General features: G+C 34.2%; 12 protein-coding genes across 12 annotated transcripts; 3 read left to right on the forward strand and 9 right to left on the reverse strand.

The window, feature by feature from the left end:
• Positions 1 to 545: 545 nt before the first annotated feature.
• Positions 546 to 1,430, forward strand: HYPBUDRAFT_89542 (uncharacterized protein; the record flags this gene model as incomplete). The annotated part of the gene is made up of 1 exon (XM_020223847.1): positions 546 to 1,430. A coding segment is annotated over one exon (885 nt), but the record flags the coding sequence as incomplete, so codon positions are not given.
• A 449-nt stretch (positions 1,431 to 1,879) lies between these two features.
• On the reverse strand, positions 1,880 to 3,337 carry RPN4 (stress-regulated transcription factor; the record flags this gene model as incomplete). The annotated part of the gene is made up of 1 exon (XM_020220086.1): positions 1,880 to 3,337. One exon carries the CDS (start codon positions 3,335 to 3,337, stop codon positions 1,880 to 1,882), a length of 1,458 nt encoding a protein of 485 aa, XP_020076659.1.
• Positions 3,338 to 3,809: 472 nt separating this feature from the next.
• Positions 3,810 to 4,574, reverse strand: GPM2 (Gpm2p; the record flags this gene model as incomplete). The annotated part of the gene is made up of 1 exon (XM_020218567.1): positions 3,810 to 4,574. One exon carries the CDS (start codon positions 4,572 to 4,574, stop codon positions 3,810 to 3,812), a length of 765 nt encoding a protein of 254 aa, XP_020076660.1.
• A 203-nt stretch (positions 4,575 to 4,777) lies between these two features.
• On the forward strand, positions 4,778 to 5,575 carry GIG1 (Gig1p; the record flags this gene model as incomplete). The annotated part of the gene is made up of 1 exon (XM_020223249.1): positions 4,778 to 5,575. The coding sequence occupies exon 1, from the start codon at positions 4,895 to 4,897 to the stop codon at positions 5,573 to 5,575; it is 681 nt and encodes a 226-aa protein (XP_020076661.1). The 5' UTR covers positions 4,778 to 4,894.
• A 52-nt stretch (positions 5,576 to 5,627) lies between these two features.
• On the reverse strand, positions 5,628 to 5,997 carry HHF1 (histone; the record flags this gene model as incomplete). Its single annotated transcript, XM_020219276.1, has 1 exon — positions 5,628 to 5,997. One exon carries the CDS (start codon positions 5,995 to 5,997, stop codon positions 5,686 to 5,688), a length of 312 nt encoding a protein of 103 aa, XP_020076662.1. The 3' UTR covers positions 5,628 to 5,685.
• A 936-nt stretch (positions 5,998 to 6,933) lies between these two features.
• HHT21 (Hht21p) lies at positions 6,934 to 7,344 on the forward strand (the record flags this gene model as incomplete). Its single annotated transcript, XM_020222521.1, has 1 exon — positions 6,934 to 7,344. The coding sequence occupies one exon, from the start codon at positions 6,934 to 6,936 to the stop codon at positions 7,342 to 7,344; it is 411 nt and encodes a 136-aa protein (XP_020076663.1).
• A 91-nt stretch (positions 7,345 to 7,435) lies between these two features.
• Positions 7,436 to 8,599, reverse strand: HYPBUDRAFT_137017 (uncharacterized protein; the record flags this gene model as incomplete). Its single annotated transcript, XM_020219623.1, has 1 exon — positions 7,436 to 8,599. One exon carries the CDS (start codon positions 8,597 to 8,599, stop codon positions 7,436 to 7,438), a length of 1,164 nt encoding a protein of 387 aa, XP_020076664.1.
• Positions 8,600 to 8,910: 311 nt separating this feature from the next.
• Positions 8,911 to 10,218, reverse strand: HYPBUDRAFT_106842 (GPI-anchor transamidase; the record flags this gene model as incomplete). Its single annotated transcript, XM_020218510.1, has 1 exon — positions 8,911 to 10,218. The coding sequence occupies one exon, from the start codon at positions 10,216 to 10,218 to the stop codon at positions 8,911 to 8,913; it is 1,308 nt and encodes a 435-aa protein (XP_020076665.1).
• A 312-nt stretch (positions 10,219 to 10,530) lies between these two features.
• Positions 10,531 to 12,570, reverse strand: ACS2 (acetate--CoA ligase; the record flags this gene model as incomplete). Its single annotated transcript, XM_020223504.1, has 1 exon — positions 10,531 to 12,570. The coding sequence occupies one exon, from the start codon at positions 12,568 to 12,570 to the stop codon at positions 10,531 to 10,533; it is 2,040 nt and encodes a 679-aa protein (XP_020076666.1).
• Positions 12,571 to 13,406: 836 nt separating this feature from the next.
• On the reverse strand, positions 13,407 to 15,626 carry SSA2 (Hsp70 family chaperone). The gene has a single exon (XM_020222725.1). It carries the CDS (start codon positions 15,495 to 15,497, stop codon positions 13,563 to 13,565), a length of 1,935 nt encoding a protein of 644 aa, XP_020076667.1. The 5' UTR covers positions 15,498 to 15,626; the 3' UTR covers positions 13,407 to 13,562.
• Positions 15,627 to 16,064: 438 nt separating this feature from the next.
• HYPBUDRAFT_166081 (nucleoporin) lies at positions 16,065 to 16,889 on the reverse strand (the record flags this gene model as incomplete). Its single annotated transcript, XM_020222726.1, has 1 exon — positions 16,065 to 16,889. The coding sequence occupies exon 1, from the start codon at positions 16,878 to 16,880 to the stop codon at positions 16,065 to 16,067; it is 816 nt and encodes a 271-aa protein (XP_020076668.1). The 5' UTR covers positions 16,881 to 16,889.
• A 214-nt stretch (positions 16,890 to 17,103) lies between these two features.
• Positions 17,104 to 18,354, reverse strand: CDC3 (septin; the record flags this gene model as incomplete). The annotated part of the gene is made up of 1 exon (XM_020218580.1): positions 17,104 to 18,354. A coding segment is annotated over one exon (1,251 nt), but the record flags the coding sequence as incomplete, so codon positions are not given.
• Between the last annotated feature and the right edge of the window lie 46 nt (positions 18,355 to 18,400).

The raw sequence follows: 18,400 nt of genomic DNA on the forward strand, positions 1-18,400 counted from the left end.
TTACAGGCATGTTCTATTACAGACATGTTCTATTACAGGTATAACTCATTGCATGGTTCTCTTACAGGCATGTTCTATTACAGGTATAACTCATTGCATGGTTCTATTACAGGCATGTTCTATTACAGGGATAACTCATTGCATGGCTCATTACATCCATGACTAAGCTATGTGACCACTACCACCGGTCTATAAGTGAAAAACTACCTGTAAAGTGCTGAATACTTACAAGTACCTTTGTAGTTGTAAATTTACGGATGGTTTTGGTGGACTTTAATGAAGAATAATGTGTTGATGAGTAGGAGCCACTAAGAGACGCGACACTAGCGGTATCAAGCTATAAGGTATCGAATAGAGATTTGCTTTTCTCAGTGTAATTGAATGGCTGCAAAACGGGGGTATGTCCACCGGGGAGGAGCTTTGGCGGCCAAAGACCCAAGCACCAGCAGCTGCTGGTGCTCCGTCACGTGACCAGCACACGATTAAATCAATAAAAAACACCTAGCAAAGCATCATGATCAACTACCCATGTCTTCTTCATCATAATGGGCTCATATATACCACCAGAATACTTACAGTACTTTGAGTATTTACCGGACTTACAAAAATGTGCTAATGTTTTCATAACGTTTACCCCGATGTTCAGTTATGGAACAACTTGCTATGGAATATATAAAAAAAAGACATCTTTAGGATTTTCAATTGATATATGTGCTACAATGCTAATGGCATCGATATTAAGAATATGCTATTATACCATCTCACCATTTGAAATCTCGCTACTTAGGCAATCGATCGTAATGATATTCATCCAATGTATACTATTAAAGATCTCTTTAAATTATAGACCAGTAAATTATAATCCAGAATTACTAACTCCTTTACCGATATTCAAAAATGAATTAAACAGTTATTTGCCGAGAAGATTATCCCAAACGAGTAATATCACTCAACATGATATTTACCAAGAAGACCTGATGGTACTTGATTTTGGCAAATTTGTTAAAAGCTATATTGTTATTGTATTCAGCCATTGCTTAAAATTTTTCGATGTTTATTATAAAAGACCAGGATTATTCTGGCAATGGGTGGAAGAGAAAAACTACTGGGTTTTCTTAGTTAAATTTCTGTTAGTTTTCATTACCCTAACTTTCATTTTCATTAATAACGAATATTATGGCTCTTTCATTGGTATACTAGGATTGTTCATTGAAAGTTTATTACCATTACCACAAATATTATTATTAAATCGATTGAAATCAATTAAAAATTTTAAAATCTTGTTATTATTAAGCTGGTTAGGTGGGGATTTAACAAAATTAAGCTATTTATTATTTGGTACTAATAATATATCAATAATTTTCATTATTGCAGCTTTATTTCAAATGAGTCTTGATATTATAATTGCATTTCAATATTTCCATTTTAAAAATTTGGACTTCGATAATTTAAATTTATCATTACCAAATTATAAAACTCCAAAAAATTCCGCCAATGAATATGAACTAGATCCAATTCCTTTCACTCCAAATTCAAACTTAACTTCATCAACGCCTTCTTCCTCTTCAAATTCTCAAAATTACTTTCCTTCAATCGAAAGTAATTCAAAATTCCCTCCAGTAACCGGAAGACAAAGATCAGATTCTCAACCAAGAGTAAGATCCCAATCCCACTCTAGCCGTAGTATTTCCCGACTGTAATAGATTATAGATTATAGATTCTACAATAAAATATCTAATAATTTATTCTAATCATAAGGTATTAAACTATTTATAAAAGATATTGATATATATATATGTATAAGAGAAAGAAAGTAAAAAATTAACCGAAATAAACAACCCACCCAAAAAAAAAAATAAAATAAAAAAACTAATCATCATTAAATTGAAACATATTCAACATTCTTCTTTGCTTCATTAATCAAATCCAATGCATCCTTACCTCCTAAACCATGTTTGACTTTGATATGTCTGGATAATGCATCACCTCTTGAAAAAGTCTTTTGCTTCCCATTACCATCTCCACCATTTAGTCTACCCTCACAGATAACACAACGAAATATCTTCTTCTTCAGGGCATGAATGGTTTCTTGGTGTCTTATTAAATCATAAGGACGACTGAATTGTTTATTACATGGTTTACCGGTTGATGGATTGATTTTGTCACATTGATGATTTGGATTATTGGCAGAAATCTCTGCAGCAGTCTTCATAGGGGTATCATCAACCACCATTTGATCATCATCATCCTCTTCTTCGTGTTTATGATCATTTATATTCAAATTAGTTAAAGGAGGTGGGGATAATATTTCTTTTGGATTACCATCAACAACCTCTTCTTTATTAACCCCAAAATCATCAATAAACCCACCATTCATCAAATTATCCTTGATGTACATATCCCAAGGTTTGATTTCTGGTTCTTGTTGAGGAGGTTGTTGAGGAGGTTGTTGAGTTTGATATTGTTGATCATCTTGAGGTAAATATTCATATTGACTATTCATGATGAAATCATCAAATTCATTATCATCATTAAAGAAATCATCTTCATCATCATCATCATCACTTAAATCTTCTTCGACATCTTCATCAAAATGATCCATCATTAAATAATCATTTTCATAACCGGGGATAGGACCGTTTGGATCGATGTAACCTTGGTTATTTTCTTCATTATCATTAGGTATAAAGAGAGAATCTGAATATAAATCATGATTATTCATCACCAAAGAAGAAGGTTGAATATCAGTATTAAACAAGTAATAATTTTCGTCTTTCAAACGTTTTTGTTTTGATTTTGAACCATCATCATCATCCAAAGTAGTTATTCTTCTTCTTCTTGGATGAGAAGGAATTTGATAAACGTCATTTGGATGAATGAAACTAGGTTGAGTGTTAATCGAGTCCGGGTTCCCGTAATCGGAAAAGGGGCTGATTTTCAAATCATCCAAAGGTTGATTTGCTTGATAGCCATCATCCATGATATTATTAGTAGATGAAGATGGCGATATTGAAGCTAAATTATTATTACTACCATTTAATCGATTATATTGATCCAAAAACGAATCTGGAATATTGAGTAAATTAGGTAAGTTATTAGCAACTGGTTGAGCGTATAATGAAGATTGTCCTAAAGCAGGGGATGAATTAACTGATGATGACATATTACGAAACAACGATGCGGGTTTAGGAGAATCCGATCGATTAACGCCGGCGGCACCAGCATTATTACTAGTAGATTGCACATTCAAAGGCGAACTAGGTAAATGATATAGTTCTTCATCCATGATATCGGTGATTGTTCTTTTCAAAGGGGGTATGACAGCCAAAGAGGTCATGCTAGGTTCCTGGTTATCTTTTGGCAACGGTGGCAATAAAAAGGTAGGGTGTAAGCGCAGAAGCAACGTATGTATAAGCGGTGTACTGCTGAGTCAGCGTAGGCGTAGGTGTAAGTGTAAGCGTAGGCGTAAGCTTAGGGTGGTGAAAGCTAGGAAGGAAGAAGAGTGGCAATATTTATATAAAATGAGTATTACTAAAGCAAATTTATCCTCAGCTGAAACTTCGGCTATATGCTCGTTTTGGCCATTTCCGGAACAATACTATCCAACTGGTCCAATTCGGATCTGATAAGCCCTGACTACATGGTATTACTGTCACTATTACTGTCGCTGTCACTGGTATACTGGTATACGGGATATACGGGGTATATAGCTGGTTATATAGCTGGGTATATAAGTGGTTGGTCTTTGATGATCGATGCTTCTAGAATAAAGGGTTTTCATTATGTGGTGTACGGGCGTGGTGGGGCAATTATAACTTTTGACTTGCTTTAATACCTTCATTAGAGACCTTTTCAATACCCTTCTTAGCCAATTCCTCATCTAGATAGTAGTAGTCTTTTATTAGTTCGCCCTTATCGTTTAGCTCAAAGACAAGCGGCACACCTGTAGGCACGTTGATTTTGCTGATATCGTCGTCACTGATATGGCCCAAGAACTTGATAAGACTTCGTACAATTGAGCCATGAGTCACTATAAGCACAGTTTTATTTTGGTGAATGAGGTTCTGGTTAATAATTTCGTGTTGGAAAAAGGGGATCAACCGATTCATCACCATTTTGAGTGATTCACCTTTGGGTAATTGGTATAAAGGAACGTCGACGTTGTTATATCTTTCATCGATGCAATGGTCGTTTTCTGCTAGTGGCGGGACGGCATTGAAGTTTCTTCTGTAGTATTGAAATTTTTCTTTACCGTATTGATTAAAAATGACATTTTTCAAGACTCCTTGGAAAGAACCGTAATGGCGTTCATTTAGTCTCCAAGATTTGACGGTGTCACACCATAAACGATCGATTTTCTCTAGAATGATATTCCCGGTTTGAATTGATCGGGTTAATTTGGAAGTATACATTAAAGTTGGTTTTAAATTATATTTATTTAATAGATTAGCAGCGACCATTGCTTCGTGTTTACCCTTATCACTTAGCGGGATATCGATCCATCCGCAGAACTTGCTTTCCTTATTCCATTCTGATTCTCCGTGGCGAAGAATGATGAGTTTATGAGTAGTCATACCGGGTGTAGTGGTTTGTGGATGGGCAATGGGCTTGGAATGGTCAATCACTTTATATATGGGAAAAGCGTCTGGTGATTGTTCCATCTATCTGGTGTACGGGTGTTATAACCGAGCACGAGCTTGCAGCAATCGCCTCCGGTCCTAATCGGTTGGTGTACCGGCGTTCCATTCATCTAATGCAATGTTACATTGATGTTTTTCAATCTTGATGGCACCGTAATCTACCCAAGTATATAAAGATAAAGAAAGTAAGAGATGTAGGAGGTAGGTGGGAGGGTGTGTTGGTGGAGAGGATAAAAAAAGTGTATATAATTCGCATGATTCAAACGATCAAATTTCCATCGATTACTGTTTTAACAAGTCAGACTATGCCAGCGGCATCAAAGATTATTGACCGGCCGTTGAACTGGTTGGAAATCAAGTATATTATTGATACTAACGACTTGGATAAGTTTGCCAGATCATTGGATGAAACCCAGAGGTACCACCAGTTCAAAGAAGAACTAAAACGGGGGAAAACCACCATATACAAGCATCTACTTATTAAAGAGTTAGAATGGGCTAACCCCCAAGATTACTTGATGAGTGATTTGGAAATTGCTAAAACGGTGGAGAGTAAAGGAGAATATATCTTTACCTGTAGTGAAGATTTAAAAATTATACCTAATCATTTCCCATATTTTTTTGAAAAGGGGATAAAGCATTATTGTATTTGGACCAAGATTAGAATCCCCAGTGATTATACCCATCCATTAGGAGATTTGAGTAAACCAATAAGAAAAGCGATTGATACCTATGTTAATAAAACGTTTAATCATTTTGGAATTAGTTCAGATAGAATAGTTTGGTTTAGAAATTGGGAAGCTCTACAAAGCGTTAAAGAATTAAGTCATATTCATATAATCATTAAAGATTGTACTCAACAAGAAGAAGATCGTTTCTTGTACACCAGTGGAGTTCCCCTTACCATTAAAGAATACACCGATATAGTAAATTGATACACATAATCTTGATACACATATAGTAAATTGATACACATAATCCTTGATACACACAATAATTTTTATTTATAATATACAACTAGATAGAACTAAAAACGTAAATAAATTTAACCACCGAAACCATACAAGGTTCTACCTTGTCTCTTTAAAGCATAAACAACATCTAAAGAAGTAACGGTCTTTCTTTTAGCGTGTTCGGTGTAAGTAACCGCATCTCTAATAACATTTTCTAAGAAGGATTTTAAAACCCCTCTAACTTCTTCATAAATTAAAGCAGAAATACGTTTAACACCACCTCTTCTAGCCAATCTTCTGATAGCTGGTTTAGTAATACCTTGAATGTTATCTCTCAAGATTTTTCTGTGACGCTTAGCACCACCTTTTCCAAGACCTTTTCCACCTTTTCCTCTACCGGACATGATTTATTAATGTTGATAATGATAAAAAAAATTTTAGGCAATAGATAAAGTGCGAAACTCCTTTTATATATGACTTTCGAAAAGTTACCTGAACATAATTAAGGGATTGCTTCAGGTTCTCACTTTTACTCAGTTATTGGGGCGATTATTGTGCGCAGGTAACTGGGATTCTTTTGTTTGAGAAAAGGTTGCAATTTTCGAGTGAGGAAAATTACCATGTCCTCCGTAAATCTCAGTATGCGAAACCACCGCATTATACTACAATATACTATAATATACTACAATATACTATAATATACTATAATATACTATAATATACTATAATATACTATAATATACTATAATATACTATAATATACTAATCTACTATGATATACTATCCTATACTATGATATACTATGCTATACTATGATATACTATGCTATAATATATTATAATATACTATACTAAACTACTATAATACAATATAACATCATACTACTATGCTCTAGATAGCAGCTTATTACAGCTAAGGGAATACGGTGGCAGAGTACTGAGTAGAGTATATTCCAGTATTGCACTAAGATATCCCCTAAAGTTTTGTAGTATCTTTTGTATTAGTGAGAAGTTGTATTAGCGAGTCTTTAGTGAGTCTTTAGTGAGAAGTGGGAGTCTTTAGTGAGAAGTGGGAGTCTTTAGAGAAGTGGGAGTCTTTAGTGAGAAGTGAGAGTCTTTTGTATTGGTGAGAAGTTCTTTTAGATCTTTTGCAACTGCCAAAAGCCGGTATACGATATACACCCCGGGTGTAAATGCGAGCACCACGCCGACGGCTCTTTCCCCCCACAAAACGCGCCCGGCAGCAAATGTAAACAGTGGCCCTTCTCATTAAACCATTTAGTATATAAATAAATCAAGATATCCTGGTTTATCAATGTTATCTTCTTATCATCAACCAAAATGGCTAGAACTAAACAAACTGCAAGAAAATCCACTGGTGGTAAAGCCCCAAGAAAACAATTAGCTTCCAAAGCTGCCAGAAAATCTGCCCCATCTACCGGTGGTGTTAAAAAACCTCACAGATATAAGCCAGGTACCGTTGCTTTAAGAGAAATTAGAAGATTTCAAAAATCTACTGAATTATTAATTAGAAAATTACCTTTCCAAAGATTGGTTAGAGAAATTGCTCAAGATTTCAAAACCGATTTAAGATTCCAATCTTCTGCTATTGGTGCTTTACAAGAATCAGTTGAAGCTTACTTAGTTTCTTTATTCGAAGATACTAACTTGTGTGCCATTCATGCTAAAAGAGTTACTATTCAAAAGAAGGATATTCAATTAGCCAGAAGATTAAGAGGTGAACGTACTTAATCAACATGATTTCAATTCTTCAATATCTTAGATATTAGTGTATATTAGAATAAATATTTATATTGTATATTTTATAATATTTGTAAGTTATTTAAAAAGGATATTTCAGAGGATCATTATCAACAGTATACCCCTTGGCTTCTTGTTCTAATGCTTTCCTCTCTAAATAATCATAACAAACATCTTTATATTGATATAACCCTTTATAATCAGCAACATCTTCTTCCCAACTCTTCATCCCATTCAATAACCGTCTAGGAACCCAGGGCTCTTCACAAATCTCAACCATTGGTATGAAATAGGTTCTGATGGTGAACACCACCCCTCCACTACGTGGTAATCTTCTTAAACTCTGTCTTTCACTACGGAAATAAATTTGCTCAATGGTGGTGGCCGCTTTCGCAGTATACCATCCAACTTTTTCGTTCAGTTCATCTCCAATCGATGAACTCCATGGTAGCTGATCATCAGTTTGAATAAAGTAATTGTTTCTAACAACCGGCTTATCTGGAGTTAATCTAATGAAAAATTTCTCCATTCCGGGTCTTAAATTAGTCTGATATTTTGGTACATCTCCACTAGTATGAATTGCACTCAATGGTAAATTAAATTTATCTCTAAATCTCCAAAACCCTGCTAACATAATGGCTCCACTCTTCAAATAGTATTCTCCGCTTTCGCTTTCAAGCATTATGGCCAAATCATCCTGGGTTAACTTACTAGCTATCAATATTGGATCTTCTCCTAAACTTCTACTGAATTTCTCTTTTCCTCCCTTTCTCATGAAAATGTGATCTTCTCCAGTTTCTAAATTATAAATCCCGTCCTTGGTTTGCTTGAATAAACTTGGATATCTAATTGGTAACCAGTTTCTAAACTCCTCTAATAATTCATATGCTGCATCAATGGCTTCGTCACTGGTTTCATATAATTCTTTCCCCTTGGTGGCTATTCTATTCAATTTATCTTGATGATACTTGGGCCACTGGTTATCTAATTCAATCCACGAGTCCCATGGCATGTTTCTAATCCCCATATTCACTTTATAGTTGGATTTAAACGCCCGGTATGGTTGTGGTTTGGTTGTTTTAATGTTCCAATCGGGGAACGGGGCTGGCTTTGGCGTCTTGAATTTTTCATCTGGAATCCATTGTCCTAATTTACGGTTCTTATTATCTCCTTTAACCGCCTTCTTTGGTTTCAGCTTAACTGCTTTGATCGAAATTGCAATTAAAACAACCCCAAATAATACCATATAATTAAATAACTTTAAATCAACTCGCTCCTTAGTGAGCTGATTCACCTGTTTAAACAGATAGTAATAGGCACTGCTTAAAAACCCTCCTTCTGTTGAATTCATATTGCTTCTTACTGTCTCTACTACTTCTCTCTAGTAGATCCCTCCTCCTCTACTTTATATAGGCTGATCTTATCAAAGATCATTTTTCGCAATATCGTATTCTGCAACCTATTTCGGAAGTCGCAGCCACTGAAGTAGCTAACAGAACAAATCAACTAATTCGGTAATCGTATCCTACAACTTACTGAAAAAAATCATCAGATGTATTATGCTGGGGGTAGAAATGCTGCAAATAAAGTTACATGAACTATATTCCAAATTATCAAGTAATATAAAAACCCTTTCACGAAATAAGATTGTCGATCGTAATTAAGGATCATTATACTAAGGGTCCAATTAATTATTGGTAAGAAAGTTGTGATTCTTGTTAGTATTTGGGTATTCCAAAAAAATATTCCTCCTACTAACACGGCTGAGTTCACTAATAGAATGGGTAATAACTTCAACATTGGATATTCAATTAGAAAAAACTTGAAACTTATCATACTGATACTTATTGTTGGTAATGCAAATAAAAAATTTGGGATATTATTCGATGTCCAGTAACTTAAAAATCCATTATTCCAGTAGTTTCCTTGTGCGTATTGGAATAGCGATGGAATTGTATTAGAACACCATACTGGACTCAGGTCTCCAGTACAGAAAACAGTGTATGTATAGATGTTCGATACCAATAAACTTGTGAATAAAAAGCTCCCACTAATTATACTCCATAAACTATCTTTTTGGCTATGATTTTTAATGCTGAATACGTATAAATCGTATAAGTAGACTATTCCGAGTAATAATGTGTTGGCACGCATTCCATAACTGATGGCAAAGAAGATCCCTGATAATAAATAGCATCTCCAATCTTTTATTGAAAGCTTGGAATTTTTCAAATTGAAGTTTTCATAATTCATCGATATTTCTCTTAAATATAATCCAGTAAAACACAAAAAGGCGCATGCATTTTCACTGTAGGAGCTTGTTAAAAACCCTGCTCCTGGTGATAATATATATGTTATACCACTAGTGATTGAAATTCGATCTTTATTGAAAAATTTACCCAGTGATTGGTTGAAAACAGTTTTGGTTAGTTTCCAAATCATTAAGACACTGGCAAAATGCAATATATTACTCATCCATAAACTGACTATGAACAGCTGATAAAAATTGGTCGGCGTTCTATTCACTTTGCTAACTAATTTGATCAATCTCCACCATAATGGACAAAATACAAATTGATGTTCATATTTGATCTCATTCACAAATAAATCAGCAAAATATACAACGTCCCAAACAACCAATTTCTCAATTATGTTATCTATTATTGACCCGACAAAAGGCTTTAGTACGGAGTTATATGAATTTATGTACACTTCTTTGGATGTTTGGTAACTAGTACGCAAAAGTAATTGCGTTGATGTATCGAACTGAACAGGTGTAAAGTAAACCAATGCCAATTGCGAGACTTTCACGAGGATGAACGTTTGAAAGAGCCTCGTTATTGGATGTTCTTTAATGGACAGCATGATTCTTGAAGAGCCATCCGCTGACTTCATTTCTTCCTGTCTTAACTTTCTTCTACTGCTTCTTCGAGCATGTTTTTTTTTTTCTTCTTTTCTTTTGATGATCTGAATCTCATTGCGAAGGAGCTTCTTGCAGAACTTAACAAATACTTCAGCTACAATTACTAATAACACTTTTATAAGATAAATTAATTTTATTTAATAAATGAAGGAAATCTTCAATTGGAATAGTTAAAAAAAAAAAAAAACTAACTAGCAAATATTCACATTAATAACTCTACTGAATGATTTTTTTTCTATTTCTTTCTAGATTACTTATTTCTTACCGAATTGGTTAGCAAAAGAATCAATAATACCAGCAACAGATTGAGGGTTAGCTAAAGTAGTGATATCACCTAATTGGTCAGCTTCATTAGCGGAAACTTTTCTTAAGATTCTTCTCATAATTTTACCAGATCTAGTTTTTGGTAAATCAGCAACGATAATAACTGATTTAGGAGCAGCAAATGGACCAATTTCACTTCTAACTTGTAAAATTAATTCTTTTCTTAAAGCAAAAGCTTCTTCACTGGTTTCTTTACCGTTGATTTTGTCGGCGTATTCATCTTTCAAAGCAACATAGGCAACAACAGCTTGACCAGTTAAATCATCATTAATACCAACGACAGCAGCTTCAGAAACACCATGATGTTCAATTAAAGCAGCTTCAATTTCAGCGGTTGATAATCTATGACCACTAACATTAACAACATCATCAACTCTACCTCTAATCCAATAATAACTATCATGATCTCTTGCAGCACCATCACCAGTGAAATAGTAACCAGGGTAAGGGTTTAAATAAGTATCCATATATTTGGTATGGTTATTCCAAACAGATCTAGCCATTGAAGGCCAAGAATCTTTAATTGCTAAAACCCCTTCGACATCATTACCATTAATTTCAACCCCACTAACAGGATCAATTAAACAAGTTTGAATACCGAAAAATGGTAAAGAAGCAGAACCTGGTTTATTTGGAGTAATACCAGCAATTGGAGCAATAAAATGAGAACCAGATTCAGTTTGCCAATAAGTATCAGAAATATGACATTGACCTTTACCAACTTTTTCATTATACCATTCCCAAATATCAGGAGAAATTGGTTCACCAACCGATCCTAAAGTTCTTAAAGAAGACAAATCATATTTTTCAATTTCATGTTCACCAGCTTTTCTTAATAATCTTAAAGCAGTTGGAGCAACGTAAAAATGAGTAGCTTTATGTTTTGCAACAATTTGCCATAATCTACCATAATCAGGATAAGCAGGAGTACCTTCAAAAACAATGGTTGGAACCCCAAGAGATAAAGGACCATATAAGGCATAGGTATGACCAGTGATCCAACCAACATCACCAGCAGTGAATAAAACATCTTCTTTATGGATATCAAAGATATATTTAGTAGTTAAAGCAGCACCTAATAAATAACCACCAGTTGAGTGAACAACCCCTTTTGGACTACCAGTTGAACCAGAAGTATATAATAAGAAAAGAGGATCTTCGGAATTAACTGGAACTGGAGGTAAATAACCAGGTTGGTTAGCAGTTTCTTCATGCCACCAGTAATCTCTACCGTTTTTAAGAGCGATATCAGGGTTACCAGTTCTTTTGTAAACCAAAACTTTTTCAACACTTGGACAATTGAGTAAAGCATCATCGCATAATTTCTTGATATTAACAGTTTTACCACCACGACGACCTTCATCACAAGTAATTAAAGCTTTACAACTAGCATCATTAACACGATCTTTAATTGAACCAGAAGAGAAACCAGCAAAGATAACCGAGTGAATAGCACCTAATCTAGCAACAGCCAACATTGCAATAATAGCTTGAGCAGTCATTGGTAAATAAATAGCGACAGTATCACCTTTTTTAATCCCCCAATTTTTCAAAACACCAGCTACTTTTGAAACTTCTCTCAACAATTCAGAATAAGTTAAAATTTTGGAATCTTTTTCATCGTCAGCTTCATAAATAACCGCTGGCTTATTAGGAGTTTCATAAGCCCATCTATCAACACAATTGTAAGACGCATTCAATTCACCACCGATAAACCAAGCAGCATCACCATGTTTTAAAGATCCAGCTTTAACTTTATGGAAATCTTTATCCCAATGTAACAATTCTTTAGCTTTTGGGCCGAAGAATCCTTCTGGATCTTCAACCGATTGCTTATATAAAGTTTGATACTCTTCTAAAGAACTAATATGGCCTCTTTTAGGTTGTTTTTGGAAAAACTCTTTAGGAGTTGGACGAGGAACAACATTATTGGCCTCGTGAACAATTTGATGAACTGGAGAAGTAGTCATGATGAATAACTTTAATTATTAACTATCCAAATTCTCAATTCAATGATATTTGAAAACTAAAACACCAATTTTTAAGTTAGTATATAACCAATAAAGAAAACAATTTTTTTGTTAGTGAAAAATTTAGATCCAAAGCACCGAGTGAAAGAAATGGATGCGACACGTAACGACCGGCTGGATCAAAAATCAATCTTCGTTTTTGCAATTGCAAATTACATACCAATAAATATGGATCTAGTATGAAAATCAATTTCAACTATTTAGTCTGCCGGAATTTCCACTAAGAAGTCTTTGCAAAATTCAACTAATTGGAGTTATTTCAGTACCGTCGTATAGAAAACCCTCACTGAACGACAAAGTGAACGAAAATTATAATAAAATCAAGGTTGAAAAAAGGTTGGGTTGGGTTTTGGGTTTTTTCCAAAGACAATTGCAAAATGGGACCAACAAAGTATATTGATGGGTATTTTATTTATAAATTGTGTGGTTTGGGTACTGGAAACGTACTTCTATCCCTGGGGGGTCCAGGGTATATATATACTTGCCGATTATCCAATGGCCCCCCACATATTTCAAACCATTGATTTTGAAATATGGAGATTCCCGGTCGACCGTATACTCGTAGTACTGGAGTTAAGTGATCCTTATGTTCGGACTTGGGACCGGGTATCTGGTCTGTTATGACTGTACGATTGCTTTGCTAATACCGTTGGGTTGGTATTTGACCTTCTAGTCTTGTGCTGGGGGTGTTCTCTTGCACTGGGTGTCCTGACCCCCTGTGCTGGCCGTGTAGTGGCCTTCATTAATGAGCTTATCGCCAGAAACCGTTTTATTGTCGGTGGGGCTAAAAATGAGAACGTCAAGTTACAGTGGTTATAAAGTTATAACAATATCATTAATATATATATAAAGATGTAAAGATTACATACTTTGACTATCATACATACACATAAGCGAGAAGTGAAAAGAAATCTAAAAGGAGTCTAAATAGTTTAATCAACTTCTTCAACAGTTGGACCATCATTAGATGGTTCTGGAGCAGCACCACCGGCAGCACCTGGGAAACCACCTGGAGCGGCACCACCTGGAGCGGCACCGGCTTGGTAAGCTTTAGCCATGACTGGGTTAGCTTTACCTTCTAATTCTTTTTGGTGGTCAGCGTATTCTTCTTCGGTGGCGGTTTGGTTAGCATCTAACCATTCGATAGTTTCATCGGCAGCTTTAGTAACTTCTTCGATGTCACTAGCTTCTAATTTAGATTTGATTTGTTCTTCATTTAAAGAAGATTTCAAAGAGTAAGCATAAGATTCCAAACCATTCTTGGCTTGAACTCTAGCGGCTTCCTTTTCATCTTCTTCCTTGAATTTTTCAGCTTCAGAAACCATTCTTTCGATATCTTCTTTAGATAATCTACCTTTATCGTTAGTAATGGTAATTTTTTGAGTTTTACCAGTACCTTTTTCTAAAGCAGAAACATTCAAGATACCATTAGCATCAACGTCAAAGGTAACTTCAATTTGAGGAACACCTCTTGGGGCTGGAGGAATACCAGATAATTCGAATTTACCTAATAAGTTGTTATCCTTAGTTTTAGCACGTTCACCTTCGTAAACTTGAATCAAGACACCTGGTTGGTTATCAGCATAAGTAGAGAAAGTTTCGGATTTCTTGGTTGGAATGGTGGAGTTTCTTGGAATTAATTTGGTCATAATACCACCAGCAGTTTCAATACCCATAGATAATGGAGCAACATCTAATAATAATAAATCTTGGGTCTTGGAAGAAGTATCACCAGATAAGATAGCAGCTTGAACGGCGGCACCGTAAGCAACAGCTTCATCTGGGTTAATAGATCTATTTGGTTCTTTACCGTTGAAGAAATCAGAAACTAATTTTTGAACTTTTGGAATTCTAGTAGAACCACCAACAAGAACAATTTCGTGAACTTGAGATTTATCAACTTTAGCATCTCTCAAGACTTTTTCGACAGGGTCTAAAGTAGATCTGAATAAATCTTGACATAATTCTTCGAATCTAGCTCTGGTGATTGAAGTGTAGAAATCAATACCTTCGTATAAGGAATCAATTTCAATAGAAGTTTGAGCAGAAGAAGATAAAGTTCTCTTAGCACGTTCACAAGCAGTTCTTAATCTTCTTAAAGCTCTTTGGTTAGAAGATAAATCTTTCTTGTTTTTTCTCTTAAATTCGTTAACGAAATGGTTAACTAATCTATGATCAAAATCTTCACCACCCAAGTGAGTATCACCAGCGGTAGATTTAACTTCGAAAATACCATCTTCAATAGATAATAAAGAAACATCGAAGGTACCACCACCTAAATCGAAAATTAAAACATTCTTTTCTTGTTCATCTTTTTTATCTAAACCGTAAGCAATGGCAGCAGCAGTTGGTTCGTTAATAATTCTCATAACATTTAAACCAGCAATTAAACCAGCATCTTTGGTAGCTTGTCTTTGAGAATCATTGAAATAAGCAGGAACGGTAACAACAGCATCGTTAACTTTGTCACCCAAGTAACCTTCGGCGGTTTCCTTCATTTTACCCAAAATCATGGAAGAAATTTCTTCTGGAGTGAAAACTTTGGTTTCACCTTTGAATTCAACTTGAATATGAGGTTTACCAGATTTTTCAACAACTTTGAATGGGAAATGTTTAGCATCGTTAGTAACTTCAGCGTCATCGAATTTACGACCAATTAAACGTTTAGCATCGAAAACAGTGTTAGCTGGGTTCATGGCAGCTTGATTTTTGGCGGCATCACCAATCAATCTTTCAGAGTCGGTGAAACCAACAAAAGATGGAGTGGTTCTGTTACCTTGATCGTTGGCAATGATTTCAACACGATCATTGGCAAAGTGAGCAACACAGGAGTAAGTAGTACCTAAATCAATACCGACGGCTGGCATATTTGATAATAATTAATATAAATAAATATACTTGGTAAAAAAGAGTGGCAGAAAAAGGAGTTTTTTCAAAATGCCAATCTATTTGATTTAAATAAAGTAAAATTTGCCAAATTCGACGTCCAATCCAGATTAATTGTGTAATGGATAGAAGATTCTACAAAGTTCCAAAGAATTCTCACTAAATCTGGGTGCAATTTTTAAAATGATACAAAACTGGGGTTTGGTAAAAGAAGTTTATGGAACGTCATGGAAGGGTGTGTGGGTGTTTTCTGCTGGTGTGTGGGTGTAGACCTATTTGCAACCACAAACTATCAACTCACTAAGAGCACAACTATGAATAGAAGCCTAGTGTATAGGTGACATCTTTTAATTCTAAACGGGGGTTACTACACTTAAGACCAGGGCCATATTCTTATACATTCATGTAGTACCTAATGTAAATACTATACATTCATGTAATACCTAATGTAAATACTATACATTCATGTAATACCTAATGTAAATACTATACATTCATGTAATACACTAATGTAAATACTTATACAACATAAAACAATACTTTTAGAGTTAGTTAGATTTTTCCTTGGTGAAATCGTTAACCAAGTAGAAGCCACCAACTTGTCTGGTAACTTGTTTGATTTGAATCCAAGCTTGTTTAACAATTGGAATATTAGCATTGTTGACAAACTCTTCTAATTTAATTTCAATTGTTTTGAAATAGTTTCTAGTGAAAATCAGTTTTTCGTATCTCAATTTGATAAAAATCAAATAGATAAGAACAGGACTTAAAGATCTTTTTCTGAAAGTAAACATTCTGATTAATAACCAACCCAAGGTATATATTTCCAAAATAGAAGCCAATTGAATTGATTTTGCATTATTTGAATTGATCAAGGACCCAATTTGCTCACTAACTGGATGGGAATCATAATGGAAAATTGGTAACAAGTAACCTTTGATATAAGCCAAAACATGGAAAGTTGAGTATAATGCAAAAGATGATAAGGTCAATAAAACATATGGTCTTAAGAATAATAATAATAATCCCAAAAATAAGTAATGGGTATTATCATCTTTTAATAAAATAGTCAATTTAGTTCCCTTTTTCAAGCTTATTTGATAAATTAAAATCCCAAAACTTTCAATAATACCAATTAATGATAATTGATACCAGAATTTATAGTAGCCTGTTCCAATTCTTAAGTAGGTTAAAGTATAGAAAAAAATACCAATCAAAGTAATTACATGTCCGATAAACCAGGCAAATTGTAAACTTTTCACAAGATCAATCAATTGACTTGATTCAGGGACTGGCTTGGTTGGTTCAGCAGTAGGTTTGGTTGGTTCAGCAGTAGGTTTGGTTGGTTCAGTAGGTTCTGACATGATTGATTACAGAAGAAGAGGAAGTAGGAAAGATATTAAATATCTTTTACTTTTATAAGGGGTATAAAATTTCACTTGAGAAAAGTGAGCGTGACATATTTCTCGAGCAGTGAAATTCTCATCGCAGCAAACTGGGCTGTAAACTATAAAACTACAATAAGATAAGACAAAACAATTTATTTTAAACACAATTCTTATAGACATCAATATAATCGTCATAAGATTAACGTAAGAAACCTTTTCTAGTTTTTTGAGGGGCAGGAGCTGGTGGATCTTGAGGTAATGATTTTTGTTTTTCTAATTGAATTTTTTTATCTTCTAATAACTTAATTTGTTTAATTAATTTATCCTTCATTTCTTTATGTCTTGAAAATAAATCAGCTTCCGATCTTTGTAATTTTTTCTCCTTTTCACTAACTTTTTGTTGGAAAACTGTCTTCATTTCAGTTTCCATTTTAGCTAATTTTGCTTCATGTAAAGCTTTTTCTTCTTCTTGTTTTAAAAGGGGATCAAATTCTCTGAAAACCAGATGATCTTGTTCAATCCCCATTCTAGTCAATTTTTCTGATCTATATTGTTCATATAATTTATTATTAGTTGATTCTTTCAATTCTTCTAAATAATTTCTAATTAATAATTGACGCAATTTTATGAAATCATTATGTTCTTCATTATCAACTTCAATAATACCCCAAGGATAAACTCTACCTCTAACAACTCTACCATCATTAGTTTCAACTTCTTTAGTAGAACCAACCACTGCAAAAGGATATTTATCTAAAATTTGTTTGGTATGAAGAATGGTTTCTTCATCATCAATATCATAATTATTTGGTTTGAAAATTTTAATATTTTGAAATTTAATATCGTCCAAAATTCTTTGTTTGAATTCAAGAATTTCTTCATCAGTTAAAGTATCTGATTTAGCAATAATTGGTATTAAATTAACTTTTTCATGGATTTGTTTCATTAAAGTAATATCCAAAGATCTTAAAGAATGACCAGTTGGTTCAATGAAATATAATAAAGCATGAACTCTATGATCAATAATATTATTTCTATTTATTTTTGATTCGCTTTCTAAATAATTATCAAATCTTTGATTAATTTCATCAACAATTGGTTTCCACAGATCACTATTATTAATTGATTCACCAAATCCTGGAGTGGTAATAACATTTAAATTTAATTTAACCCCATCTTCTTCTATAATCGAATTGGTTGATCTAATTTTAACTCCAGTTGTTATTTCATTATTTGATTCTAATTCTAAATCATCTTCAGTTTGATTGACTGGTAAAACTTCCCGATTAAATAACGTATTAACCAAGGTGGTTTTACCTAATCCACTTTCACCAACGGTCATTAAATTTAATTGAAATCCTCTTCTAACTGATTTTCTATGCCATTGTTTTGGTAAATTAGCAAAGCCAACGTATCCATTTAATTTACGTTTAATTATCTTTACTTCTCTAGAAACAACAGAATCCTTAGCAGATTGCGCTGCTGGTGCAGAATCA

Source organism: Hyphopichia burtonii (assembly GCF_001661395.1).
Source record: "Hyphopichia burtonii NRRL Y-1933 unplaced genomic scaffold HYPBUscaffold_3, whole genome shotgun sequence".
Taxonomy (NCBI): Eukaryota; Fungi; Ascomycota; class Pichiomycetes; order Serinales; family Debaryomycetaceae; genus Hyphopichia; species Hyphopichia burtonii.